Here is a 27,549-nt window from a genome sequence, read left to right on the forward strand (position 1 = left end):
TGGTTGCCCCACCACCACGGAAAGCACTGAGCTAGGCTAAAACACCTGCATTTTGGAGCTGCCTTACTCAAGAAAACAAAAAAGATAACATGTTTGTATGCGGCTTTACTAACTCAATGATACATCTTTTTTACATTGTTTGCGAACTGATATGTGTCCCCTGTATTGTTATCTAATTGTCTGCTTTTTATTTTAGTTTTAGTTTATTCAGTTAAAATTTTCTCAACTCTATTTCTTGAACTGCATTGTTGGTTAAGGGCTTGTAAGTAAGCATTTCACGGTAAGGTTGTTGTATTCGATGCATGTGACAAATACAATTTGAATTTTACGGCACGAGCCGGGACATGCCGTAAACTACGTCACCTCCTGTTGGGCCCACAGCAAACCACCAGCACCTATGGTCCCGGTGAAAGTCGACGGTCACGACACCCACGCTCTGTTGGATTCCGGGAGTGTGGTAACGCTCGTACAAGCGCGCCTGCTGGCCCATCCAACCGACCGTGTTGAGGAGATGTCTGTCTCTTGTGTCCACGGCGACACCAAGCAGTATTTGACTGGGCAGGCCACCATCCTGACGCCACAAGGGTTCTGCCAGATGGTGGTGGGTGCCGTACCTGAGTTGCCGATGAGATTGTCCTCTGTTCGTGGCACTGTGGAGGCACGAGCTGGGAAAAAGAGTAAGACCAACGAGAGCGGCTAATGGTTGCTAACCCTGTGTCTACGGACCTGGAGTCGGGGTCCAAGGAGGCGCCGGAACCAACCTCACCTGGTGAACAACCAGAGGAGGAGCCCATACTCCCTCGAAATCGCTGAGCCCCATGAGAGAACAGTTCGGGACGCCCAGTGGGAGGATCCGAACTTGAAAGCTGCCACGGCCCAAGTGATAGCGATGGATGGGCAGCTTCTTCCGGGGGTGAGTGACTGGCGATACCCCCATTTCCAAATAAAAAATAACATGTATCAGGTGTCGCACGAACATGGGAACTTCAAGAGTTGCTGTTGCTGCCCCGCCGGTACATCGGAACCGTTCTTCAGCTGGCCCATACCCATTTGTTGGGGGTGCACCTGGGAATGGAGAAGACCCGGGAACAGATCACCGCCCGGTTCCACTGGCCCAGGATGAGGCGGGCCGTGGAAGACTATTGCCACAGCTGCCTGGAGTGTCAAATCACCGCCCCACTTCTGGAACCCGCTGGTTCCCCTACCGATCATCGTAGTGCCGTTTGAATGGATCGCCATGGACATAGTGGGCCTGTCATGCCAAATAATGTCCCCCTCTGCGTCACAATAGGATTCGATAAACTATTAGCAGCCATTGCTATATCAACGGTGTGATGACCTAATGATTCAAATTTTGGAGATCCTTACATCCTAAATGACATTCTTTTCATCATCGCTATGCAAACAAGGCTGATTTCCGTGACAATTTCACTGTTTAAACAAGTTTTGTTTAGCTAATAATATGAAAACATTAATTCAAACTACTTTTGGGTACCTTTTTAACATTACAACATGAAATCCATGTCTACACAATGCTACGTTTCGAAAAGAGCAAACAAAACGTGTAATCTCGCATAGCTCATTAGTACACCCGTTTTTATTGGTTGAATATATATGTATCTATTGTAAGTCCTAGGATACAACAATGAATAATGTGCAACAAATAAATACTATCAAAGGATACCTTACAACTTACAATAATGAACACCTTGTGAAACAGCTGCGAAAACCAACCTGGCAATATTTAAGATTTTAATACATAAACTTTAATAGTTTTGGTACAGTTGTGTCATTAATTTATTTTCACAGATTTGTTGTGCACTCACATGGCAATCATAGACTAAAATACTGAATTCTGGTGTGTGGAATATAGAGGAGGTGGTTTCTGTGTGGGTGGGAGGTTCTGCCTGTCACTTGTACTCAACAACCAGTCCCAGAAGGGGGACTTGAAGAGGGAGACTACAAAGTCCAGGCACTGCTGCTCTCTTTATTCTAAGTGTTTGCAGTGCTACTGTTTTTAGTTAATCTGTGTATCTCACATTATGTGCCCAGTATGATAGAGCAAGAAAAATGTCTAAGCAGATAATGACAACATGACATCAACAGTAGCTGTAGATGATGTAATGAAAAGTTGGAGGGTGGTTGGTAATGGAGGACATCAGGTGGATCCACGTCTGGGTGTTGGGCAGAACCCTTAGCTCCTGGAGAACAGGAGCAGAGTTAAAGCAAACAGGGTAGGAGACAGAGACGTAAACAAGCAAACACACAGGTTACATTCTACTGTGAGAAAATGTGATGGATTAGTACAGTGTTATAAATGGGAGATATGTACTTTTCAACACCTTTGGAAGGTATAGCCTACCTCAAGCTGGTCCCCCTCTGCCTCAGAGCATAGAGAATCAGACTGATCCGAACTAACTGCTTCTGGTGGATGGGATACCTCCTGGGGGACTCGGACAGTCGATGGTCCTAAAATCATTTGGAGAGGTACATTTTTATAAGCTTAGCATGACTACCATTTCTTGCTTTCTTAAATGTCAACCAAAGCATGACATACTTTATCTATTGGGCTTCACTGAAGTGTAGGGCATTAGGGCTTCCAGTGGTCAACCGTCCAACTGCTCCAACTGTAGAATATTGTTGGCTTCCACCGAGGTAACCCTAGGAAGACAAACAGAAAAATATCAGTGTTAGGGAAACTAAAACTAGCTTCAGGTTATTTTGTGTGCCAATGCAAATAGATTTTATCTGAGATTTTTTATATTCACTTTAACAGATGGTGACTCCAGCTAGGAGCGAAGAAGCACCGAGATTTCCCAGGTCTCGCCTTCCTTTCATCCTTCTTTCAAACCAAATAATTCTCCCGGATGTCGCAGCACTTTGTCCCCTTCTTGATTCTGCTCTGGTAGCTCTCCTTCTGTTTCTCCTGTTTTATTTATTTATTTTTTATTTCACCTTTATTAAACCAGGTAGGCTAGTTGAGAACAAGTTGTAATTTACAATTGCGACCTGGCCAAGATAAAGCAAAGCAGTTCGACACACAACAACAGAGTTACACATGGAATAAACAAACATACAGTCAATAATACAGTAGAAAAAGTCTAATACAGTGAGTGTGTGCAAACGAGGTAAGATAAGGGAGGTAAGGCAATAAATAGGCCATGGTGGCGAAGTAATTACAATATAGCAATTAAACACTGGAATGGTAGATGTGCAGAAGATGAATGTGCACGTAGACATACTGGGGTGCAAAGGAGCAAGATAAATAAATAAATAAATAAATACAGTATGGGGAAGAGGTAGTTGGATGGGCTATTTACAGATGGGCTATGTACAGGTGCAGTGATCTGCGAGCTGCTCTGACAGCTGGTGCTTTAAGCTAGTGAGGGAGATGTGTGTCTCCAGCTTCAGTGATTTTTGCAGTTCGTTCCAGTCATTGGCAGCAGAGAACTCGAAAGAAAGGAGGCGAAAGGAGGAACTGGCTTTGGGGGTGACCAGTGAGATGTACCTGCTGGAGCGGGTGCTACGGGTGGTGCTACGGGTGGATGCTGCTGTGGTGACCACTTAGAAAAGACTTGTAGATGACCTGGAGCCAGTGGGTTTGGCGACGAGTATGAAGCGAGGGCCAGCCAACGAGAGCGTACAGGTCACAGTGGTGGGTAGTATATGGGGTTTTGGTGACAAAACGGATGGCACTGTGATAGACTGCATCCAATTTGTTGAGTAGAGTGTTGGAGGCTATTTTGTAAATGACATCGCTGAAGTCGAGGATCGGTAGGATGGTCAGTTTTACGAGGGTATGTTTGGCAGCATGAGTGAAGGATGCTTTGTTGCGAAATAGGAAGCCGATTCTAGATTTAATTTTGGATTGGAGATGCTTAATGTGAGTCTGGAAGGATAGTTTACAGTCTAACCAGACACCTAGGTATTTGTAGTTGCCACATATTCTAAGTCAGAACCGTCCAGAGTAGTGATGCTGGACGGGCGGGCAGGTGCGGGCAGCGATCGGTTGAAGAGCATGCATTTAGTTTAACTTGCATTTAAGAGCAGTTGGAGGCCACGGAAGGAGAGTTGTATGGCATTGAAGCTCGTCTGGAGGTTAGTTAACACAGTGTCCAAAGAAGGGCCAGAAGTATACAGAATGGTGTCGTCTGCATAGAGGTGGATCAGAGAATCACCAGCAGCAAGAGCAACATCATTGATGTATACAGAGAAGAGAGTCGGCCCGAGAATTGAACCCTGTGTCACCCCCATAGAGACTGCCAGAGGTCCGGACAACAGGCCCTGCGATTTGACACACTGAACTCTATCAGAGAAGTAGTTGGTGAACCAGGCGAGGCAATCATTTGAGAAACCAAGGCTGTTGAGTCTGCTGATAAGAATGTGGTGATTGACAGAGTCGAAAGCCTTGGCCAGGTCGATGAATACGGCTGCACAGTATTGTCTCTTATCGATGGCGGTTATGATATCGTTTAAGACCTTTAGTGTGGCTGAGGTGCACCCATGACCAGCTTTGAAACGAGATTGCATAGTGGAGAAGGTGCGGTGGGATTCGAAATGGTCGGTAATCTGTTTGTTAACTTGGCTTTCGAAGACCTTAGAAAGGCAGGGTAGGATAGATATAGGTCTGTAGCAGTTTGGGTCTAGAGTATCTCCCCTTTGAAGAGGGGGATGACAGCGGCTGCTTTCCAATCTTTGGGAATCTCAGACAATACGAAAGAGAGGTTGAACAGGCTAGTAATAGGGGTTGCAACAATTTCGGCAGATTATTTTAGAAAGAGAGGGTCCAGATTGTCTAGCCCCGCTGATTTGTAGGGGTCCAGATTTTGCAGCTCTTTCAGAACATCAGCTATCTGGATTTGGGTGAAGGAGAAATGGGGGAGGCTTGGGCGAGTTGCTGTGGGGGGTGCAGGGCTGTTGAACGGGGTAGGGGTAGCCAGGTGGAAAGCATGGCCAGCAGTAGAAAAATGCTTATTGAAATTCTCAATTATAGTGGATTTATCGGTGGTGACAGTGTTTCCTAGCATCAGTGCAGTGGGCAGCTAGGAGGAAGTGCTCTTATTCTCCATGAACTTTACAGTGTCCCAGAACATTTTTTGAGTTTGTGCTACAGGATGCAAATTTCTGTTTGAAAAAGCTAGCCTTAGCTTTCCTAACTGCCTGTGTATATTGGTTCCTAACTTCCCTGAAACATTGCATATCACAGGGGCTATTCGATGCTAATGCAGAACGCCACAGGATATTTTTGTGCTGTTCAAGGGCAATCGGGTCTGGAGAGAACCAAGGGCTATATCTGTTCCTGGTTCTAAATGTTTTGAATGGGGCATGCTTATTTAAGATGGTGAGAAAGGTCCGTTTGAAGAATAACCAGGCATCCTCTACTGGCGGGATGAGGTCAATATCCTTCCAGGATACACGGGCCAGCTCGATTAGAAAGACCTGCTCGTTTGACAGTGATGAGGGGTGGTCGTTTGACCGCAGACGTATTACGGATGCAGGTAACGAGGCAGTGATCACTGAGATCTTGGTTGAAAACAGCAGAGGTGTATTTGGAGGGCAAATTGGTTAGAATGACATCTATGAGGGTGCCCGTGATTACGGCTTTGGGGTTGTACCTGGTAGGTTCATTGATAATTTGTGTGAGATTGAGGGCATCAAGCTTAGATTGTAGGATGGCCGGAGTTTTAAGCATGTCCCAGTTTAGGTCACCTAGCAGCACGAGCTCTGAAGATAGATGGGGGGGGCAATCAGTTCACATATGGTATCGAGGGCACAGCTGGGGGCAGAGGGTGGTCTATAGCAAGCGGCAACAGTGAGAGACTTGTTTCTGGAAAGGTGGATTTTTAAAAGTAGAATCTCAAATTGTTTAGGTACAGACCTGGATAGTAAGACAGAACTCTGCAGGCTATCTCTGCAGTAGATTGCAACACCGCCCCTTTGGCAGTTCTATCTTGTCGGAAAATGTTATAGTTAGGGATGGACATTTCAGGGTTTATGGTGGTCTTCCTAAGCCAGGATTCAGACACGGCTAGGACATCCGGGTTGGCAGAGTGTGCTAAAGCAGTGGATAAAACAAACTTTGGGAGGAGGCTTCTAATGTTAACATGCATGAAACCAAGGCTTTTACGGTTACAGAAGTCAACAAATGAGAGCATCTGGGGAATAGGAGTGGAGCTAGGCACTGCAGGGCCTGGATTAACCTCTACATCACCAGAGGAACAGAGGAGGAGTAGGATAGGGTACGGCTAAAGGCTATAAGAACTGATTGTCTAGTACGTCCAGAACAAAGAGTAAAAGGAGCAAGTTTCTGGGCGAGATAGAATAGATTCATGGCATAATGTACAGACAAAGGTATGGTAGGATGTGAATACCGTGGAGGTAGGCCTAGGCATTGAGTGATGATGAGAGAGATATTGTCTCTGGAGACATCATTTAAACCAGGTGATGTCATCACATGTGTGGGAGGTGGAACTAAAGGGTTGGCTAAGGTATATTGAGCAGGGCTCGAGGCTCTACAGTGAAATAAGAAAATAATCACTAACCAGAACAGCAATGGACAAGGCATAGTGACATTAAGGAGAGGCATGCGTAGCCGAGTGATCATAAGGTTCCAGTGAGTAGTGAGGCTGGTTGGAGACACGGCGATTCAGACAGCTAGCGGGCCAGGATAGCAAGCTAGCAGAAGGGCCTCAGAAGGACGTTGCGACGGGGGAAGTCTGTTTATAGCCTCCTCATACGTTTACGTCGGTAGACCAGTCGTGATGGATTAGTAGGGTTCCGTGTGGTAAAGGAGATAGGTATTGTAGCCCAGGATTGGCTTTTGGAACTCTTCAGCTAGCCGGGAGATGGTCCTAGCATGGCCTAGCTCCAGGCTAGCTCGGATTGCAGCTAGCTAGCTGTGATGATCCAGGTGAAAAGGTTCAGAGCTTGCGGTGGGAGTCCGGGGATATGGAGAGAAAATAGGTCCGGTATGCTATGGTTTGAATCACGTTGTGCAAACTGGCGAGAGTTTTCCGAGCTAAAGGTTAGTTGATGACCGCTAGCAGTGGTTAGTTGACTACTAGCTAGTAGCTAGTCAGCTCGCTAGCTTCTGTTGGGGTTCCGATTCAGGAGTAAAGAAAATACTTTAGAAAAAAGCAGATACACAAAGGTTAGGTGAGGCAGGAGGCAGGATAGTATTTTGAAAAAATATAAAAAAGATATGCGAAGAAAAAATATATATACATGGGACACGACAAAGATGAGGACAAAGATGTCTGACTGCTATGCCATCTTGGAAACATGTGCCTTGTCCATGTTCAGTATCACCTTGATTGATGACAGGAATACATGCAATTATATTTCATATTACAAATACATTTCTTACATATGGAGGGACAGAAAATAAATTAACAGCGGACAATCATTTTTACCTGGTCAAAAATCTCCACATCCTGTTGTTGTGTGCAAAGAGAATTACCTTCAGGTTGTTCACCCTTCATGGGACTTGCACATCGCAGTCTTGAGGGTCTGGTTAGTCCATTCACCAAACCTGGAGGAGGGGGTTGGAAAGCGATTTCTATTGACAATGTGAGATATTGAAATATGTCTGATTATGTAACATGGAAAAATTTAAACAAATTGTAAAAAATAAACAAAACAAACCATTGGTGACAGAATATAACCTATAACATCCGTACCTTGTTCCAGCGTTCATGACCTCGGACACTCACGATGACCTCAGGAGAACCGTGGGTGTTGAAGATGTCCACCATTGTCTTGGAGGTGGCCTCACGAGTCTTGTCCTTGATGGGTATCATGCAAAACGAAAATCTATTTTTGGTTCCAATCACCCATTTTAATGGGTTACAGAAGGGAATTTAGAATTTAGAGTTTCTCTTGTCGAAATCACTGGTGTCTTCATAGTACTTCGCCTGGTTGAAAATTAAAAGAAAATCTCCTAAAGGGATGCCATTGAAGTGCAAGCTACATACAAACAGAAAGCTGCAATAACAGCTACAGTAGCTTGCTGTCTGGCTAGCTGACTAGGCAGGCTGAGGTATATAAGTATAGTAGCTAGCAAGGTCAATCTAAAAACAGTTTAAATGATTTATTCCTATTTAACAATATTTACTTATATAAAGATAAATACATGGTAAAGAAAGTGTTCTCTTTCCAGTCTTTTCGGTCCTCTGAAGCAGCAGGTAGCAGCAGGTAATTCTGAGGTAATAATTTTGCGCGGACTGAGCAAGCGTTTATGCGGTGAAATAGAACTAGAACTGCCTTCATCATCCTTCTTTCGCAAACACTACAAGGTAAAATTGAGCCAAGCAACCCGCATAGCAACAGACACTTTGGTTCATTGTGAAATCCAGTCAGAATGTTGCAAGTTCTAGCAACAGCGGTAGCAACAAAAGCTAGAACTCATCGAATCCCATTGTGATGAAGAGGCTGACACTATTTGGCCAGGAGACACTATTTGGCATGACAGGCCCCCTGGAACAGTCAGAGGACACCGGTACATCTCGGTAATAGTAGATTATGCCACCCGATATCCCGAGGCCATTCCCCTAAGGGCGGCAATATGCAAGGTTATTACCCGGGAGCTGTTCCACCTCTTCAGCTGGGTGGGCATTCCGAACGAGATCCTGACCGACCAAGGTACCGAGTTCATGTGCCGACTAATGAAAGATTTGTGTGCTCTCCTACAGATAAAGCAGATCCGGACCTCCGTCTTTCATCTGCAGACCGATAGGCTCATCGAACAGTTCAATAAGACGCTCAAACAAATGCTGCAGAAGGTCATCGAGCGGAATGGGAAGAACTGGGACCAGCTACTGCCCCACCTAATGTTCTCGATCCGAGAAGTGCCACAAGGCTCCACTGGGTTTTCCCCTTTTGAAATCCTCTACGGGAGGAGACCACGCGGCCTTCTGGATCTCGCCAAGGAGGTGTGGGAAGTCCAGCAGCGTGGTGGAACACGTAGAGACGATGAGGGAGTGGATGACAGCCATATGACCAGTGGTAAGGGAACATATGGAGAAGGCCCAGCCAAGGTCTACAATTGGGGTACCTAGCCCTGAGAGTTCCATGTCGGTGACAAGGTGCTGGTTTTCATCACAACCGCAGAAAGTAAGTTCCTGGCAACATGGCATGGGCCGTACGAGGGGACGAGAGAGGCTGGGACCCGTAAATTACCGAGGACGGCAGCCGAGGAGACGGATTCCCCAAAAGATTTACCATTGAAGAGGTGGCATGTGAGGACAGCCTTGGCCATGTTGTGGTCAAACCTGGGATGTTGATGGGACCAGTGGTGGTCCCGAGCAATGAGGACCTCGGACCGGCCCAGAAGTAAGCACTCTGGGAGCTCATCGATCGGAAACACCACCGAGTTTTCGATGAGGCCGTGAAGCAGGAGGTGGAGGCTATGCTGATGATGGGAGTCATCGAGGAGTCCCACAGTGCATGGTGCAGCCCCATCATGTTGTTGCCCAAACCGGATGGTTTGACCGGGGTGAACGTCATCAGTTTGTTCGACGCCTACCCCATGCCGAGGGTGGATGGGCTCATCGACCGGTTGGGAAAGGCCCGGTACATCAGCACCCTGGACCTGACCAAAGGATATTGGCAGGTACCCTTGGCAGCCTCCTCTCAGGAGAAGACGGCATTCTCGACACCGGACGGCTTATACCAATACCGGGTCCTCCCGCCAAGGTTGGGAAGAGCACCTGAGGCGCCTCCAGGCGGTGCTGGACGTGCTCAGGCAAGCCTGGTTGACAGGGAATCCCAGGGGGAGACTCCTCGAGGCCTGGTGACAGACTGAGTCTACATCACGCGCTGGTGGCTCCCTCTGCTGGACGTGACAGGTCTCGACGGGTCCTCCGGCCAGGACTAATTGAGGCTGATTTTGGCTAGTGAGTAATCAAGGGGCTGATTGCTCACTGGCCGTATGGGGCCCATAAAGCTGCCAAGAGGGCAGCACACGGGAGGGTTGGAGGTAATGAGAGGGTGCTACCAGATATACGTCCTCACGGTCTTCTAGAACTGAGGGGCTTGGTGTTCTACCCCAGAGGAGACAGCATTCCCTGAAGCCCAGAAGAGGTCTCCTGGAGGAAACCTGTTTATTTTCCTTTGTTTTAAATAAACACCCTTGAAACAGAGGTATCACGCTTGTCTGAGCTGTGTAAACGTCTAGATCAAACCCCCTGGTCTGCCACACTACATATATATATATATATATATTTTTTTTTATTCTGCTAAACAGGTGGGGCTCTGCCCTTAATGACGGGTCGCCAATGCATACATATATTTATGTCGGTAGGCCTACAACTGATCTTAGAGTGGCCAATCGATTTGCCTCGGGCTGGAACGCACCCAAACACATTTCTGCGCAAAGGCTTCGCAAGTTGATGTTGGTAAAGAATTCTACACTTGTCTATCCAAAAAAGTCCCCCTGTTGACGGAAAACTAGCCAGCAGTTAGCCAGCAAGCTAGCTAGGTAAGCAAATATTTGTTTTGCTTTTGCTATACATAACATAGCCAAAACACCAAAATAAAAGCGTAAGTAAGATAGCTATGTGTAAGGTTTGTTGTGCTCTCATTCGTGCTGTCCTTCCACTTCAACCGGGCGCGTTAGCTTAGCATGCCTTTTGTAGCAGCCAGCTAGCTACTGTACAGTAGTTAACTTGCTAGCTAACGACGTTTGTCCAGCTTGCGAAGCTATTGAATTGTCAATTTAATTCAAATGCTTAACAGTTTGGTATGTTGCAAATATTTTCAATAAATTACCTAGCCAAATAGTAGCTAACGTTTGCATTTTGAGCTAACGGTAGGTAACGTTAGCTAGTTAACTTTAGTAGTAGCTGTATAGCTAGCTACCCATATGAAACCTTGCAAATAGAACCAACTTTACACGTTTTAGTTAGCGCGGTAGATGTCTAGCTCTGCCCTAGTTATCTAGACAGTAGCCAACTAAACGCGGCGATTTACGATGAGGTTGGGCAGCGATCGTAAATCGTGGAATTGATTTTATTCGGCAAGTTAGACAGTAAACTAACAATTGCAAGCTGCATGGTGGGTTATATAGACGACACATGTTTGTGTATCTAGCTAGCTAGCTAGCTTACTAAATTATTCTGCTATCTACAGACTGGCTCCCCAATGGTTATCATGTCTGGCACAGCCACTGTGCTGCAACAATTTGTCAGTGGCCTGAAGAGTCGAAATGAAGACACAAGAGCAAAATCTGCGAAAGATCTCCAGCACTATGTGACGACAGAGCTCAGAGAGGTACTACTAGCAAGCTACAGTCTGTACTATAGCTGCAACACTTGCACAATAATGCAACACTTTGACCAACTCTCCTTATTTAACTACACACTCACTGGAATGTTTTATGTTTCCTACAACATTGTCATGAGCTATGAACAGTTATGAGTTACATGCAGTCAGTGGGGTTTGTCCAGTATGGTTTTGTCTGATTGTGATATGTACTTGCATTCTGTCCTAAGTTGAGCCAAGATGAAGCCACCACTTTCTACGATGAATTGAATCATCACATTTTTGAGCTGGTTTCCAGCTCTGATGTGAATGAGAAAAAAGGAGGGATTCTTGCTATAGGTAAGTCAGCTGATTTGCCCCAATGATGACAGAACTTGGCACAAATGAATTGCAAGGTCTAAGACACTCTAAGTTTTGTTCAATTTGTTGGGAGTTTACATTACTACTCCTGTCTACACACAAGGGAAGCTGACACAATCCATGTCACTGACTCCTTTATTTGCTCCAGTGAGTCTGATTGGAGTAGAAGGAGGCAATGCCACCCGAATCAGCCGCTTCGCCAACTACCTCCGCAACCTGCTGCCCTCCAGTGACTCGGTGGTCATGGAGATGGCTTCCAAGGCCATGGGCCACCTGTCCATGGCAGGGGACACCTTCACCGCAGAGTATGTGGAGTTTGAGGTGAAGAGGGCACTGGAGTGGCTGGGCGCCGACAGGAACGAGGGCAGGCGCCATGCTGCGGTTAGTGTGACACACACAGCTAGCCTGCTGTTTGTTTTGTCAACGACTATAGGATAAAACTGCAGGTGGTTGCATTTTATGCCAATGTGGGCTAAAGCACTTATCAGGACAAGCCCACAGCCCTGCTCTGCTTTAGGGTTGACTTAGTGGTTTCTAGCTAAACTACACTTTTCACCATCCCTAATAACTATTCATGATGGTGAAAGGGGTAGTAATAACACTGTTAGTACAGTTTTTTTTGTTGCTTTCCGGTAAAAAGCTTTTAATTTCATATGTAAACCAGCACAAGATGAGGACTATGAGTTTGAAAATGTCCCCTTTTATATTCTTACTTTACAGGTTCTTGTCCTAAGGGAGTTGGCTGTCAGCGCACCCACCTTTTTCTTCCAGCAAGTCCAGCCCTTTTTCGACAACATCTTCTATGCGGTGTGGGACCAGAAGCAGGCCATCCGCGAAGGGGCCGTTGCCGCTCTCAGGGCCTGCCTCATCCTCACTACCCAACGAGAGACCAAGGAGATGCAGAAACCACAGTGGTACAAAGTAGGTCCCTCGCAATCAATATCTAATTCGTTTAGCATTTTCTAAAACCACGGTGGTACAAAGTACGTCACTCCATTTGATTGATCATGAGACATCATTTTAACGTCTTTCAACCAGTTGCAATGAAAGCGCTCACTATTTGTTTTATGTGTGTCCTTCACCACAGCAAACCTTTGACGAGGCTGAGAAAGGCTTCGATGAGACCTTGTCCAAAGAGAAGGGTATGAACCGTGACGATAGGGTCCATGGCGCCCTCCTCATCCTCAACGAACTGGTCCGCATCAGCAGCATGGAAGGAGAGGTCAGCCCCTCCCTGAACCATAAAGCACCACCACTACAGGTCACAGAGGACCACAACTTTGTCCAGTGCTTCCCATGGCCAAAATAATGTGCAACTCATAGGCCCTAACCCTTTGGTCACAGAAGTGGATGGGTTTAAGTAATATGGTGATGGATTCACTCCATCGGGCTCAAGAGAGCTTCTGCCATGTTGCTAATACCTATCCAGTTTATTCAGATCTGCAAACTCTGAACAAACACTACCTAGGGGAAGGATAGGTCCTATGTATTGCTTTCAGACTGAATCTCAACGTCTTCTTCCCTGGCAGCGCATGCGGGAGGAGATGGAGGAGATCACCCAGCAGCAGCTGGTCCACGACAGGTACTGCAAGGAGCTGTTGGGCTTCGGCACCAAGCCACGTCACATCACCCCCTTCACCAGCTTTCAGTCAGTGCAGCCGCAGCAGTCCAATGCCCTGCTGGGTCTCTTGGGCTACAGCTCACCCCAGGGCTTCCTCAGCTTCGGGGCCACGCCGGTTCCCGCCAAGACATCCCTGGTGGAGAGCCGCTACTGCCGCGAGCTCATGGAGGAATGCTTTGACCAGGTGCCATTATTTTGTTGTACTTGCTAGTGGAGGGTTGAAAACCCTCTTTGAGGGTTGTGTCCTGACTTGAAATAAGGGTGTGAGGCATAGTGGTTCTCAACCTGAGGTCTGTGAAGGGGAACTCGTCACTTGGATGTTGCTGACTGTTCCCTCAGATAGTTGTCAGAGTCTGACATTTATTTAGTCAGTGTTCAAGTGTTTGTTTCAATGTTCTGTAAGTGGTGGAGAACCATAGCTTGCCAGATGTTGATACAAAAAATAAACACTGGTGTAGCACGTTCTTTCATATGCCCGATGCTGCGTTTACACAGGAAACCCAATTATGGGCAAAAGATCTGATCTGATAGGTCAAAAGTCAAATTAGTGGCAAAAAAAAATCTGAATTGGGCTGCCTGTGTGACTGCAGCCTGAGGTTTGAGTTGTGTCGGATGTAACGACAACTGCTGTGTGTGTGACTTCCTCAGGTGTGCCGCTGGGTGCTGAAGTACAGGACCAGTAAGAACCCTCTGATCCAGATGACCATTCTCAACCTTCTGCCGCGCCTCGCCGCTTTCCAGCCACACACCTTTACAGGTCAGAAAGGAGTCTCACATGCAATATTCCTACTAGATATTGATCCAATCTTTTTTCAAGCATTTGATTTTCGAACTAGATTAGTCAGGCTAACAAAGTTGAAATGAATCAATTTACCTGTATGAAAAATGTTGAGAGTTGCAAGGATAAATTCTGTTAAGTCATGTTTCCTAATTTAGAAAAAGTATTGGTGGCCCCTCCAGTTAAAAATAGACTTTAATACTTTGAAAGAAAGTTGTGTTCGTTCTTTAAAAAATAAATATTATGCCATTCACTGGTTTTATACCACTTGATAATTTTTTTGACAATCTCAAGTGCTGTGTGTGGATGTTTGTAATTTCTCTCGAATTCTAACTTTTCTCGACTTTGACCAGTTGAAGTTTGCCCCCTCCCAGACCAGTACCTGGCCGACACCATGGGCTACCTGCTTGGCTGTCTGAAGAAGGAGAAGGAGCGCACGGCGGCCTTCCAAGCCCTGGGGCTGCTGGTGGTGGCGGTACGCGCTGAGATCCAGCCCTACCTCACCAAGATCCTGGAGATCATCAAGGCTGCGCTGCCCCCCAAGGACTTCGCTCACAAGTAAATTACATTTACTTTATACAAGTGACTTTGTTTCTGAAGTGATGTTCATACTCTAAGCACTGAAATGTCCCCCTGAAATCAGTGTTATAGTTTAGTTGATTCATACATGAAAAAGGGATAAAGTTTGAAATTCACCATGTAAATATAATACAGATCAATATATTATATGTCCAGAACTTAATTTTTCTAACGTGTGTGTGTGTGTAGGAGACAGAAGACCATGCAGGTGGATGCCACAGTGTTCACCTGTATCAGTATGTTGTCCAGAGCCATGGGCCCCAGCATCCAGCAAGACATCAAGGAGCTGCTGGAGCCCATGCTGGCCGTGGGACTCAGGTAGGGTTCATGACAACACCTCTCATTCATATCCATTGTTCCCCATGCTTGTGTAGGCAGGACTGGCCTCCGTATCCCAAATATCCATCCAAAAGATGAAAGTGTCGCTGCCTGACAGATGCCAGGCAGATGTGGATATGTGGTATTGAGGCCCCTTTTTGTGTATGCTTTGGATGTGTGTCTGCCTATGCGTGAGCACTTCTGGTATGATGAAATGGCTCCATAACAATCCACCATTGTCTCCTCCTGTAGCCCGGCCCTGACGGCGGTGCTGTACGACCTGAGTCGGCAGATCCCCCAGCTAAAGAAAGACATCCAGGACGGCCTGCTGAAGATGCTCTCCCTGGTGCTCATGCACAAGCCCTTACGCCACCCGGGCATGCCCAAGGGCCTGGCGCAACAGCTGGCATCGCCCAGCCTCACCAACATCCCCGAGGCCAGTGATGTGGGCAGCATCACTCTGGCACTCAGGACACTGGGCAGCTTTGAATTTGAAGGTGAGACGCTTTACGGCCCCTACTTAGAAAAATGCATGTTGAATGTTAAAATGATTGGATTGAAGCTATTCTCTCTCAGTGCAATGTTAATCTAGCATTGGCTTGAAGTGGCTCCACAAGTGAACGTATGTTCAGGATCGAATTGTCCAATAATCAGTGAGTTTAACCGGAGGTTTGAAACATAACATTTTCCCTTTTGATGTCATTGGGCCAAGTGAGCAGCAACACTGAACGTCTCCCTCCTGAGTACAAGTACTGCCTGTGGTCAACCTGTCGCTGTAAGTTAGCTCGCTAGGCTAGCTAGCAAAGTTAGCTTACCTGGCTAGTTGGAACAGCATATGCAGCTGAATTAGCTATCAAGCCATCGTTTCCCCTTCTGCAAATAAAATGTGTAGGTGTGGAGGCTGCAGCTAGCTACAATGCCACATTCGCAAACACCGTCATCAGTGACAGCTGCTGTGCATTAGCGACCTCCCTCCGTTTCCCACTCTGCTTTCTTCCATTTGGTGCCTCATGAATTAGACCCTGACTTTCTCACCTCCTTGCTGTCCACAGGCCACTCGCTGACCCAGTTTGTGCGCCACTGCGCCGACCACTTCCTCAATAGCGAGCACAAGGAGATCCGCATGGAGGCGGCGCGCACCTGCTCCCGCCTGCTGACGCCCTCCATCCATCTGATCAGCGGCCATGGCCATGTGGTCAGCCAGACGGCCGTGCAGGTGGTGGCCGACGTGCTCAGCAAGCTGCTGGTAGTCGGCATCACAGATCCAGGTTGGTTGTAAGAGCGGTGGTGGTGATGATGAAAAGGTCAAATAGCCAGAATGCCTAGGCACTCCTGGGTTCGCTGTTTTTCCCCTTCCCGTTTAGTATTTTGTCACTTTATTTAGACAGCTTGAAAGGAGTTATGATACAGAGAAAGGAAAACAGCATGAGTCTCTCTCTCTATCTCTCTCTCTATCTCTCTCTCTATCTCTCTCTCTATCTCTCTCTCTATCTCTCTCTCTATCTCTCTCTCTCTATCTCTCTCTATCTATCTATCTATCTATCTATCTATCTATCTATCTATCTATCTATCTATCTATCTATCTATCTCTCCCCCGTCTCAGACCCAGATATCCGCTACTGTGTGCTGGCCTCTCTGGACGAGCGCTTCGACGCCCACCTGGCGCAGGCGGAGAACCTGCAAGCTCTGTTCGTGGCGCTGAACGACGAGGTGTTTGAGATCAGAGAACTGGCCATCTGCACCATCGGACGCCTCAGCAGCATGAACCCCGCCTTCGTCATGCCCTTCCTGCGCAAGATGCTCATCCAGGTAACCCGAGCAGTAGACTTGTCTTATTTGAGTAATTTTACCCATTTACCAGATAAGTTGAATGAGAACAGAATCTAATTTACAGAAATGACTTGTTTTACCTGTAGGTTATTTTGTGTATTTCTGTGCAAGATGTATTGAAAGACAGCAAAAGGCACTTCAGAAAAACCCACATAGGTTGTTATTAAAGGGGATACTTGGCTATGACTGGAAGTCTATGGGTATCTGCTACAATGTCAGTAGATACCCATGGACTTCCAGTCATTATGCTAACGCTAGTTAGCATTGGCTCGCGGAACTACCTCTAACTTCCTTCATACTGGACACAGAGACATAAACATGGTATCCACAAGTTCACCTGACTCTGGGGAAGTAGAAAAGGGCTGCATTGCCAAAATACTGAACTATCCCTTCAAATAATCTGTTTTCATCTGTTGTTGGTATACTGTAGCTCTGTGTGTTTTACCCAAGATGCTAGTGATTCCTGAGTTAGTGTAAGTGGTGGACCTGCCATTTCAATAACACGCCAGAAAATGGTAGCCAAGTTAATGTTTCACGATGTGGCTTGACTTACAAATGTCAGACTATGTTGAGCTATGGTGAACTATGGTGTTTTTTTTCTACCTTTTTAAAGGGAATAGGCATGGCAATCGCTTTTTGTTTTTAAATGGGATGTTTTATTAGTTATTTCAAGTTAAACCCATCTATCGCCTTCATCAGAATGGCTGCTTAACTATGGTGTGTGTTTCTGCTGGTTCCAGATTCTGACTGAGCTGGAGCACAGTGGCGTGGGCAGGAACAAGGAGCAGAGTGCCCGCATGCTGGGTCACCTGGTTTCCAACGCCCCCCGCCTCATACGCCCATACATGGAGCCCATCCTAAAGGTACCTACCATCATTGGTGCTGCCCCATATGCTAACTACCCAGTAACATCTTTGTAACGTGTTACAACATATTTGTGACAACTATGTAACATATTTTGAATGTTTTGCTCACTGAAAGTAAGATGCTGTATTTATAGATTCCATCCGAAAGGTACTGCCGTCAGCCACCCTGTAACATCTAAAGAACGTTTTCCTCATTCAAATGAACATACTTTTAAATGAACCATTTATTAGTATTAGAAATGTTGAAATGATTCAATTGACTGTTGGCTCTAAGCTCCTTTTCTCTGTTTCAGGCCCTGATCCTGAAGCTTAAAGACCCAGACCCCAACCCTGGAGTGGTCATCAGTGTCCTGGCCACTATTGGAGAGTTGGCTCAGGTAAGGAGTCCTTTTTAACCCTGACAGTGAATGCTAGTGACGTTCAGTGTATAGATTTTCAATATTTAGTGTATTCTACTCTGTTCTATTCTATGTGCCCTGTATGCCTTTGTGTCTGCACTATGTACCTGTATCTGCCGATGGTGGCCACCTTAACTTTCTCCTGTGGGAATCAACCATGTATTTCCCATTAATTTCAGTAATGTTCACTGTGCCTGCTCACTCTCTCTGCTCAGACGGAGTGCTGGAATCCCCAGAAGATTGAGGAAGTGAGAGTTGTTAGGGGCAAGCTGGCCCTGCAGCGCAGAGGGAGTGCAGGAGATGCCAGAGTAGGGTTGATGACAGTTTGTGCTGAGGCAGTGCCAGGACAGGTAGAGACCATCAGGTTCCCCCAAAGAGACAGTCTGAGGAAAAAGACTGAAGAGGATTGTGTGAATTCTCAATATGTCAGGGTCGTGTTCAGTAGGAAACAGAAAAGAAAACCAAGTGTGTCTTATTGGACAAATTCAGATCAATTATGTATATAAACCCTGGGTGACTGACGGGGGGCACTTTATTGAAGCCACCTTGGTTCTCCTCCATTGTAAAACAATATTTTGGAAGCTATATAAATGTGTTTATTAATGTCTACATGTTTATTATATTACAGTCACCTTAATGCATGCTTTTAAATTATACTGAACAAAAATATAAATGCAACATGCAACAATTTCATTGATTTTACTGAGTTACAGTTCATGTGAGGAAATCAGTCAATTGAAATAAATTCATTAGGCCCTAATCTATGGATTTCACATGACTGGGAATACAGATATGCATCTGTTGGTCACAGATATCTTAAAGAAAATGGGCCTCACGATCTCATCACGGTATTTTTGTGCATTCAAATTGCCATCGATAAAATGCAATTGTGTTCGTTGTCCATAGCTTATGCCTGCCCATAACAACCCCACCACCATCATGTTCACAACGTTACATCAGCAAACAGCTCGCCCACACACAGCCGTGGTTTGCGGCTGTGAGGCCAGTTTAACGTACTGCCAAATTCTCCAAAACGACAATGGCGCCTGCTTATGGTAGAGAAATTAACATTACATTCTCTGGCAACATCTCTGGTGGACATTTCTACAGTCAACATGCCAATTGCACACTCCCTCAACTTGAGACATCTGTGGCGTTGTGTGACAAAACTGCACCTTTTTAGAATTGGCCTTTTATTGTCCCCAGCACAAGGTGCACCTATGTAATGATCATGCTGTTTAGTCAGCTTCTTGATATGTCACACCTGTCAGGTGGATGGATTATCTTGGCAAAGGAGAAATGCTCACTAAGAGGGATGTAAACACATTTGTACTCCAAATTTGAGAGAAATAAGGTTCTGGGATCTTTTTTTCCGGCTCATGAAACATGGGACCGACACTTTTCATGTTGTGTTTATAATTTTTTTCAGTGTATATTATGTGAGCTAAACATACAAATATTTTCTTTAGAGAGTACGTACTAATCTTACTGTCCCCACTACAACAAAAAATACTTAAATACATGTAATTTTGTCCTTGAAACAAATTAAATTGAAATACTGTAGAATTCCATTTGGAGGACTGCTCCTACTGGGGAGTGCCAATATGGCCGACCAGTAGCTTCAAAGCCTCTCAATGGCCAATACATAGCATCATCAATCCGGGGTCTATATACATCATTGGTTCAGATGGTGCCTCCCCGTTTCAAAATGTTTTCTCCCTACTGAACACAACCCATGGCCAGGCTACAACAGTTGTAAACATCCAAGAGTACTGTGTTTAATATGTATTATGTAAGGAATATACAAGGGATTTGTGAATTTTGAATATTACAGGCTGAGTGGATCAAAACTGAAATACGAGACTGAATACAGTAATTTGTGAATCTGATAGGTGAAGTGAAATGCAGGGTTACTAAAGATTAGATATACAAGGATGGTTGGGAGACGTAACAGTAGGCCTCTTTGCACCAGAGGCGCGAGTTCTGATTGGTTGTTGTCACACGGCCCTCTAGGTGAGCGGACTCGAGATGAGGAAGTGGATGGACGAGCTCTTCCCCATCATCATGGACATGCTCCAGGACTCCTCCTCATTGGCCAAGAGACAGGTACATATGCACGATTTTATAGGTACAACTTTGGGAGGTGACAGGCTTGTTCAACAATTGTGACACACAGTTTATCTTTTTTATTCTCATGATATCTTCAATTGCAATCCTTTCCCCCAAGCATATCTGGTCATGTGTTAATATTACATTTTCCTGATTTTTAAAAGGACAATTTTGTATTTTCCATACGATCCATGTCTTTATACATGTTACGGGACTATTTGGGATCAGATGTTTTGTGTTTTTGAAGTTGTTGTAGTTGTAACACATCTTTTCCACCAGGTGGCGCTATGGACTTTGGGCCAGCAGGTTGCTAGCACTGGATATGTGGTGGAGCCCTACCGCAAGTACCCCTCTCTTCTGGAGGTTCTGCTCAACTTTCTCAAGACAGAGCAGAACCAGGGGATCAGAAGAGAGGTACCATTCATTATCCATTTGGGCTTTTCCCCTCACAGTTTTATAGTTGCAATGATTACACTGGTGACACCTCGAATCACATCTCAGAATTGCACTTCTTGTTAAGAATTATATAGGGTTACGCTTTGAGGTTGGCTTTTCCAAAACCTCAAGCCCTGTGTTGTAAGTGCTGTGTCAACTATTCTCCCCCACCTCACATTTCACTGTTCTGTCACATGTTCTGTCTATTGACGTACACGATATGTTCCATTTAATTCTGTTGCTTTGTCTGCCAGGCTATCCGTGTGCTGGGCTTGCTGGGAGCCCTGGACCCCTACAAGCACAAGGTGAACATTGGCATGATTGACCAGTCACGAGACGCTTCTGCCGTCAGCCTCTCCGAGTCCAAGTCCAGCCAGGACTCTGGTGAGCACCCACTGCCATCTTCAACATCTCTCTCTCTTTCACACACACAGACACACACACACACACACACACCAGACATGTAGCTGCTTCTCCCCAGAGTGGATTAGCAGTGGAAAACATTGCATTTATACACAAATAAGTTTAACAAATTCATGGTTTTATCCAGCCCCAGAATAGGACGTTTTGATTGCGTTGACCAGGTAGAATGTGAAGCTCGCACCAGTGTGAACGAGAAATACATTTACTCGCACGACCAAGTTAAATGGGTCGCAAATTGAGACTAAATGCTCCCAGTCTGGAGCCCTGCTCATCAACTTTGACCCACATATTAGGCCCTAAGGCTTGGAGTCCACCAGGCGTCAGCCTACACAACAGACTTTACCATAAATCCTGATGTATACGACTTTGTAATGATTTTAGAGGAATTTGGCAGATTTTTATATGACCTAACGGTCCACGCGCTGGCGAGACCAACGCCTTGACGTCATTTGGGTCACAGGAGTAGGCTACACTGTCCACTGGAGATTACGAGTGAACTTTGTTACGTTTGTACGTTATATCCATGCCATAAATCACAAATATTTCGCATGAATACAGGTAGGGTTTCGAGTCCGTGTTTTAGACTGGGCCCCCGAGGCATATTCATGCTTTGACAGAGTCCTCGAAGATAGTTCCATGTCAATATCACATTACGTCATTGAGTTCACACAAGGCTTCACATCTGATAATACAATGTGCAGTCTCCTGTGGCGCTATCTTTTTAGTCAGTTCAGGGAAAAACAGCTTGCAAAAATGACAGAACTAATCACATTCAAATCCAACATTCAGCAACTTTTTAACAACTTTGTCATAGGTGAATCAATTTACCAGAAGCATTGTAAGAAAATAAAAAAATGTCAATAAGGAGCTATGCGTCACTAACACACAGATGCGCTGTGACTGTGCTCTGTGGAAGATAATAGCTTTAGCAGTTTGGCCTGCTTAAGGGCCTCCGTCTGGAATTGAAGCTACCTCTCTCCAATGTAGGATATGGTTAAAGCCAAGGTCAGTGTCTGGAGCAGCTATAACGCGTGTTCCACAGCTAAGACGAGGCAACGCAATAACCAACGGTTGCGTGCCACGCCATCGACTGACAAATTGCTGTAACATTTGATGTGGTTAGCTGATACTTAAAATACCTATCCAGGCGATGTAAGATCTGTCAAGCGTCAGCAACTTCTAAGTTCTGGCATGCGGCTATAGTCTTTGGCAGCTGGCTACTGCTGTGTACTGGGGGTCCTGCATTTCCTGCTTAAGTGCTGGAAAGTAATTGGCTATGTCAGGGGTCTGTAACTTGTGGTTCCGGAGCTGCATGGGGCACCTTAGCTGTCCCTTTGTGGCTCCAGTGGTTGGCTAGGTGCTCCAGACCTCTCTTGAGCACAACCACAACCCAGTGAATACAATGAATACAAGTCAGGCTAAGGGAGTTGGACACCAGGGGCTCAAGAATGATAAAGGTATAATGTAGTAGCATGCTCAGGGAGAGATCCGATACAATGCTTCAGTCCCAACAGTACTCTGCACCCTCTGACGCACTGTAACAAACGAACCTAGATCTGTTTTGTTCGGGGGTGAAAGTCGCTGATGTAATTGGCGCCAAGTCTCCATTGTTCTCTTCATCTTGTCTTGGGCCTAGTAAAGGCCCTATGTACTGCACGTGAGGCGATAGAGAAGCAGGCCTGTCCAAAGGAACACAGGCGTTCTGCCCAGGTGCTCACCTATTGTGTCTGGCTCTAGACTAGAGCGTAAAGGGAGGGAAAAGGTATTAAGAAGTGTGGTACTTGCGTTAAGGGCTGAAACTCGACTCCTATGCTAGGCCAATGAAATGTTGAATATTAGATATATTGGTCTCCCTGACTCGACCATAAAAACCAAACCCTCCTCACGGCAGCAGACAGGGTTGGCCTTGGTCACCTAGGATCTTGAGACCGTGATGCAAGAATCCTTGGCTTGGGAGGATACTTCAGTATTTTGGCAATGAACCCTTTATCTACTTCCCTGGAGTCAGAAGAACTCGTGGATACCGTTTTTATGTCTCTGCGTGCAGTTTGAAGGAAGTTGCTAACTAGCGTTAGCGCAATGCCTGGAAATCTATGGTAACTGCTAGCATGGTAGTAGATACCATAGACTTCCAACCATTGCCTAACGCTAGTTGGCATTGGCTTGCAAAACTACCTCTAACTTCCTTTTATACTGGATGCAGAGACATAAAAATGAGTTCATCTGACTCTGGGGAAGTAGATAAAGGGTTCATTGCCAGAATCCCGAAGTATCCCTTTATCATTAAATGCATTATGAAATAGGACCTTGAAATGATTTTCGAACTTTTAAATTTAAATTTCATCGCCAAATATTGAGAACATTCAATTGTCCAACAACACAGAATACAGCAATTATAATAAGAGCCCCATGATGGTAGTGACTGTCCATTATTGCGTGCTTATCGCCACGTCATGTTTGTTGATAACTGGGGTTGCAACATTTCGGGAACTTCCAACCGGGTTTTCTTTTAAACCTGCAGATTTTGGGAAAGTTACCAGAGTTTAGCAACCCTATTGACAACTTAATAAAATATTAACTTTATTTGGATGTTGAGTGGGTCACAGTTGACAAAAGAGACGTGGGCTCTAAGGGTATAAATATAAGCATTGCCATGGGTTGACAACATACCTTGTCTTGGACACAGGCTGAATAGATACTTCACTGAGAACTCACCACAGAAGACATGAAGTATTGTGTTCTCCTGATAATCATCCATCTACTGTCAGTGGAACTACCTCAGTTTGTAGAAGCAGCTCCAGTTGTTGCCGCAACCGATTTAAGGCTGAGGAACAGGTCTAGTTACATTGCCAGAAGCTGTAAGGAAATAAGGGAGCGATATAATCAACATGAAGATGGGCTGTACTACCTGACCACAACCAGCGGGACAGTCTACCAGACCTTCTGCGACATGACCACTGCTGGCGGCAGCTGGACACTTGTGGCGAGCGTGCACGAGAACAACATGTATGGGAAGTGCACAATGGGTGACCGTTGGTCCAGCCAGCAAGGCAGCAACCCCAACTGGCCAGCCGGAGATGGGAACTGGGCCAACAGGGCCACTTTTGGAACCGCAGAGGGTGCCACCTCAGACGACTTCAAGAATCCTGGGTATTATGACATTGTGGCAGAAGACATTTCGGTGTGGCACGTTCCCAACAACTCCCCTATGGAACACTGGAACCTAGCCGCCATCCTCCGCTACCACACAGAGAGACGCTTCCTCTCCATTCAAGGGGGAAATCTACATCAACTCTTTAAGCTCTACCCAGTGAGATATAATGCTGGGGCAAGTGGGGACACAGGACCTGTCATTCCAATTGTGTACGACTTTGGGGACAAAGAAACCACAATACAATTTTACGGACCCAACACAAGAAACCAGTTTGAACCTGGCTTCATCACGTTCAGGCCAATAAATAATGAACAGGCGGCCATGGCTATCTGCTCTGGGGTCAAACCAACAACTGGCGACGACACTGAACATTACTGTATTGGTGGTGGTGGACATTTCCCTGAGGGAGCCCCTCGTCAGTGTGGCGACTTCCCAGCCTTTGACTGGAATGGCTATGGGACCAACACAGAATGGAGTGCATCAAAGGAGATAACTGAAGCAGCTGTGTTACTCTTCTACCGTTAAAATTCTTCCTATTGATTATCAATGCATTATATTACTGTAATTGTTTTCAACAAATTTATCCATTGTTATCAAATGTATGTAAAGATACATTTTGTTTATACTGTTTGTATATAATGTACATAACAGAACTAGGATTTGGATTGGTTTAATCTATAAATGCCTTATCCCTGTAGTAAGATGGAATACTTGTATCATAGCTTCTTTGTTATAAAGTAGAAAGAGCGATGTGTATTATAACTGTGTGAATATGAATGACTGAAATAAAGACTAATCTAAAGGATAAATTGACAACAGTTGGTGTTTCAATATGCTTTGTCTTGTAGGCATGATAGACATGCCAAAGTTTTGAATTTGTTACATTTACTGTGCATTGTTCAGTGAACTGCAGTACATTGTCAAATCACAGCACTTCCCTGTGTAACATCAGTATTGCAATAAACATAACATGTCAAGAAACAAAAAAACTAGAAAAGGTATCTTTCTAATGAAATGTTTATTTAAGTGGCTACAAACAAATACAGGCACTGTACCTTCACAAAAGGATGGTTTGTTTCTCTGTGGCCTGAAAATAATTAAAAAGTAAAACAATAGTCATGTGTGCTAGATATATTTTTTTTCTCTCTCCCTCCCAGCCGACTACAGTACCAGTGAGATGCTGGTGAACATGGGCAACCTCCCCCTGGACGAGTTCTACCCGGCGGTGGCCATCGTGACGCTGATGCGCATCCTGCGGGACCCCTCCCTCTCTAACCACCACACCATGGTGGTGCAGGCGGTCACCTTCATCTTCAAGTCCCTGGGCCTGAAGTGTGTCCAGTTCCTGCCGCAGGTCATGCCCACCTTCCTCAACGTCATCCGCGTGTGCGACGCAAGCATCCGAGAGGTAACTAGCTAGCTACTGCTAGCCAGAAACTATGTCGTGTTTCATGATTTCTCCTTGTTGATTGGCACTTGTGGCTGTTAATTGTAGTGTATTTCTTTGTTTTTGCGGAAATTCAGTACTACCGCTAGTTGTTTTGTGAAATAATGGATTTACCTGCTTTTTTACGAAGTTGTCTTGCGCCAACCCATTTTTATTACAACCGTACGCTTTCCGCTTCATAAATGGGGGTTTGAAATCGGGAGTCGAGATGCATGTAACTAAAGCGTTGACCCACGACCAGATAGGCTTAGCTTGGGAAACTGACTGGTGAGCAATCAATGTGTTTTGCTTACACCTGATATTTTCTCTCCCTCTCTTTCAGTTTCTATTCCAGCAGATGGGGATGGTCGTGTGCTTTGTGAAAATCCACATCCGCCCCTACATGGATGACATCTTCACACTCATCAGAGTGAGTTGCCTCTTCAAAAACAAGGCCCCCTTTCATTCTCTCTTTTTCCACTCGCTCAGAAAACAGCTGCGAACTCTTAATTGTGTACATTTCTCTCTCGACTTTCCTCTTTGGCTCTAATGCGCAAGGGGAAATGTGACTTGAGCGAGACACTCTTGGTGGCACGAAGCCTGTTTGTCCATCTAGAATGAAAGTTGCTCCATTAAAAGCCGTTCGTTATGGAGAAGTTATTTTGTTTGTAGAAAAGTTGTTTTCAGAAATGACTATTTGGTTGTTTTCTCACAGTATCTATTCTACGTTCAGTATTGAAATATTTTATTAAACTGCTCCACTCTACAGTGTCATTCCTTCCCAATTAACTGAAAACTTCACTAGTGCAAAGAAGAAAAGACCTGTGAGAAGTCCTACTGTGAAATCAACTGTTAAAACCTTCTATGAGCCTATTCAATCTTGCCCGCGGGAGGTTTGAGTAGTTTATTTTTGTGTGGGGGGGGGGGGGGATTTATTATTGGTAAAAAAAACACTCTAGGCCACTCTTGAATGTCTAAAACTAGATAGAAAGTAGGTAGAAATTATAATGAAAAAATGACCTTTTTTATATTTTCAAATAACTGGTCCTTTTTCTCTGAATTTAGAAAATCCAGATGTGGCCCTCGCGCCAAAGAGTTTGGCCACCGCTGGTCTAGCAGTACATACTCATTTAGCAAGTAACAACATATCAAATGTCCATTATTTACTGTAATCAAAATAACATTCTGAATCAGCAGTCAGTAAGTTTTCTGGGAAGCTGAGCCATTGCACATTTTAGCTGGAGTTAAAAAATGGTGAGTAAAACAAAGGGCTCTATTCATTGTAGTAACTGTCTACCTCATGCGTCCAGATGAGGGGCTGGAATAGCCATTCGGGACTTCGGGAGGTGAAATCACATCATCTGTTGTAGGAATAGCAGCCCTAACGTAGGCTAGTTCCAGTCAGAGCAGGAAAGCGGGGGTTGGAACACTGGCCACGCACAAAATACCTCTTAAGAGCTTTCATAGCTGAAGGCTATTGGCCCTTCAATGTAATGCGTGACTACATTCCTTTACACCCCCATTATCTCCCAATCACCAGTGGCTGTGACAGATCTTAAGCCCTGTTTTTCATAGTGGTGGCGGAGTCATTTTGAGAAAGGGTGCCGAGTTGATTGACAGGAAATTGGCATCCCACCACTGGCACGTGAGGACGTCGCATTGCATAGAGGAGGAATTTCCTTCTAAATCTGGCGTTTCTTGATGGAAACACCATTTGACCCAATTACCCCAGTCCCAGACCCTCATCTCTCCTAATGTATGGCAATGAGACCGCATGAGGTAGTGCTTGGTCGCTAGCACCTTGGCTGTACCCTCCGAAGCTCTTAAACCTGTACAAACCATAAAAAGCCCAAAACATAAGGATCTGGACTTGTGTGAATTCAGGTCAACTCATTATTTAGGAAAAACACATTTCTCAATACGGGGATAATGTCCCTCCATGGCTTAAGGGCGGGATCCTAACATGAGAACCGTCTCCCATTGGCGTCAATGA

General features: G+C 45.4%; 2 protein-coding genes and 1 long non-coding RNA gene across 4 annotated transcripts in view; 2 read left to right on the forward strand and 1 right to left on the reverse strand.

Moving 5' to 3' along the window:
- Positions 1-2,162: 2,162 nt before the first annotated feature.
- On the reverse strand, positions 2,163-2,900 carry LOC115166427 (uncharacterized). The gene is made up of 4 exons (XR_003870324.1): positions 2,769-2,900; positions 2,558-2,661; positions 2,363-2,469; positions 2,163-2,201 (listed from the first exon to the last, which is right to left on the reverse strand). It is a non-coding gene; the product is annotated as an uncharacterized LOC115166427 (long non-coding RNA).
- A 7,448-nt stretch (positions 2,901-10,348) lies between these two features.
- Positions 10,349-27,549, forward strand: part of mtor (mechanistic target of rapamycin kinase) — a 140,847-nt gene continuing 123,646 nt past the window's right edge. The window contains exons 1-20 of one of the 2 annotated variants that reach the window (XM_029719753.1): positions 10,349-10,477; positions 11,128-11,268; positions 11,490-11,598; positions 11,768-12,000; positions 12,340-12,540; positions 12,707-12,841; positions 13,149-13,424; positions 13,889-13,997; positions 14,372-14,576; positions 14,787-14,915; positions 15,168-15,412; positions 15,968-16,183; positions 16,519-16,724; positions 17,486-17,608; positions 17,905-17,988; positions 20,023-20,115; positions 20,398-20,532; positions 20,808-20,937; positions 25,288-25,538; positions 25,900-25,986. In XM_029719753.1, the coding sequence (XP_029575613.1) occupies positions 11,140-11,268; positions 11,490-11,598; positions 11,768-12,000; positions 12,340-12,540; positions 12,707-12,841; positions 13,149-13,424; positions 13,889-13,997; positions 14,372-14,576; positions 14,787-14,915; positions 15,168-15,412; positions 15,968-16,183; positions 16,519-16,724; positions 17,486-17,608; positions 17,905-17,988; positions 20,023-20,115; positions 20,398-20,532; positions 20,808-20,937; positions 25,288-25,538; positions 25,900-25,986 (3,096 nt within the window). In that variant the 5' untranslated portion in view covers positions 10,349-10,477; positions 11,128-11,139. The remainder of the gene's footprint in view (positions 10,478-11,127; positions 11,269-11,489; positions 11,599-11,767; positions 12,001-12,339; positions 12,541-12,706; positions 12,842-13,148; positions 13,425-13,888; positions 13,998-14,371; positions 14,577-14,786; positions 14,916-15,167; positions 15,413-15,967; positions 16,184-16,518; positions 16,725-17,485; positions 17,609-17,904; positions 17,989-20,022; positions 20,116-20,397; positions 20,533-20,807; positions 20,938-25,287; positions 25,539-25,899; positions 25,987-27,549) is intronic. The other variant, XM_029719754.1, reaches the window with a different exon arrangement.
- LOC115166086 (intelectin) lies at positions 23,621-25,119 on the forward strand. Its single transcript, XM_029719756.1, has one exon. The coding sequence runs from the start codon at positions 23,702-23,704 to the stop codon at positions 24,653-24,655; it is 954 nt and encodes a 317-aa protein (XP_029575616.1). The 5' UTR covers positions 23,621-23,701; the 3' UTR covers positions 24,656-25,119.

The sequence above is a fragment of the Salmo trutta genome, chromosome 28 (genome assembly GCF_901001165.1).
Source record: "Salmo trutta chromosome 28, fSalTru1.1, whole genome shotgun sequence".
Lineage (NCBI taxonomy): Eukaryota > Metazoa > Chordata > Actinopteri > Salmoniformes > Salmonidae > Salmo > Salmo trutta.

Coding starts and splice junctions, on each gene's coding strand:
- LOC115166086 (XM_029719756.1), top strand. CDS start 23,702: ATGAAGTATTGTGTTCTCCTGATAATCATCCATCTACTGTCAGTGGAA.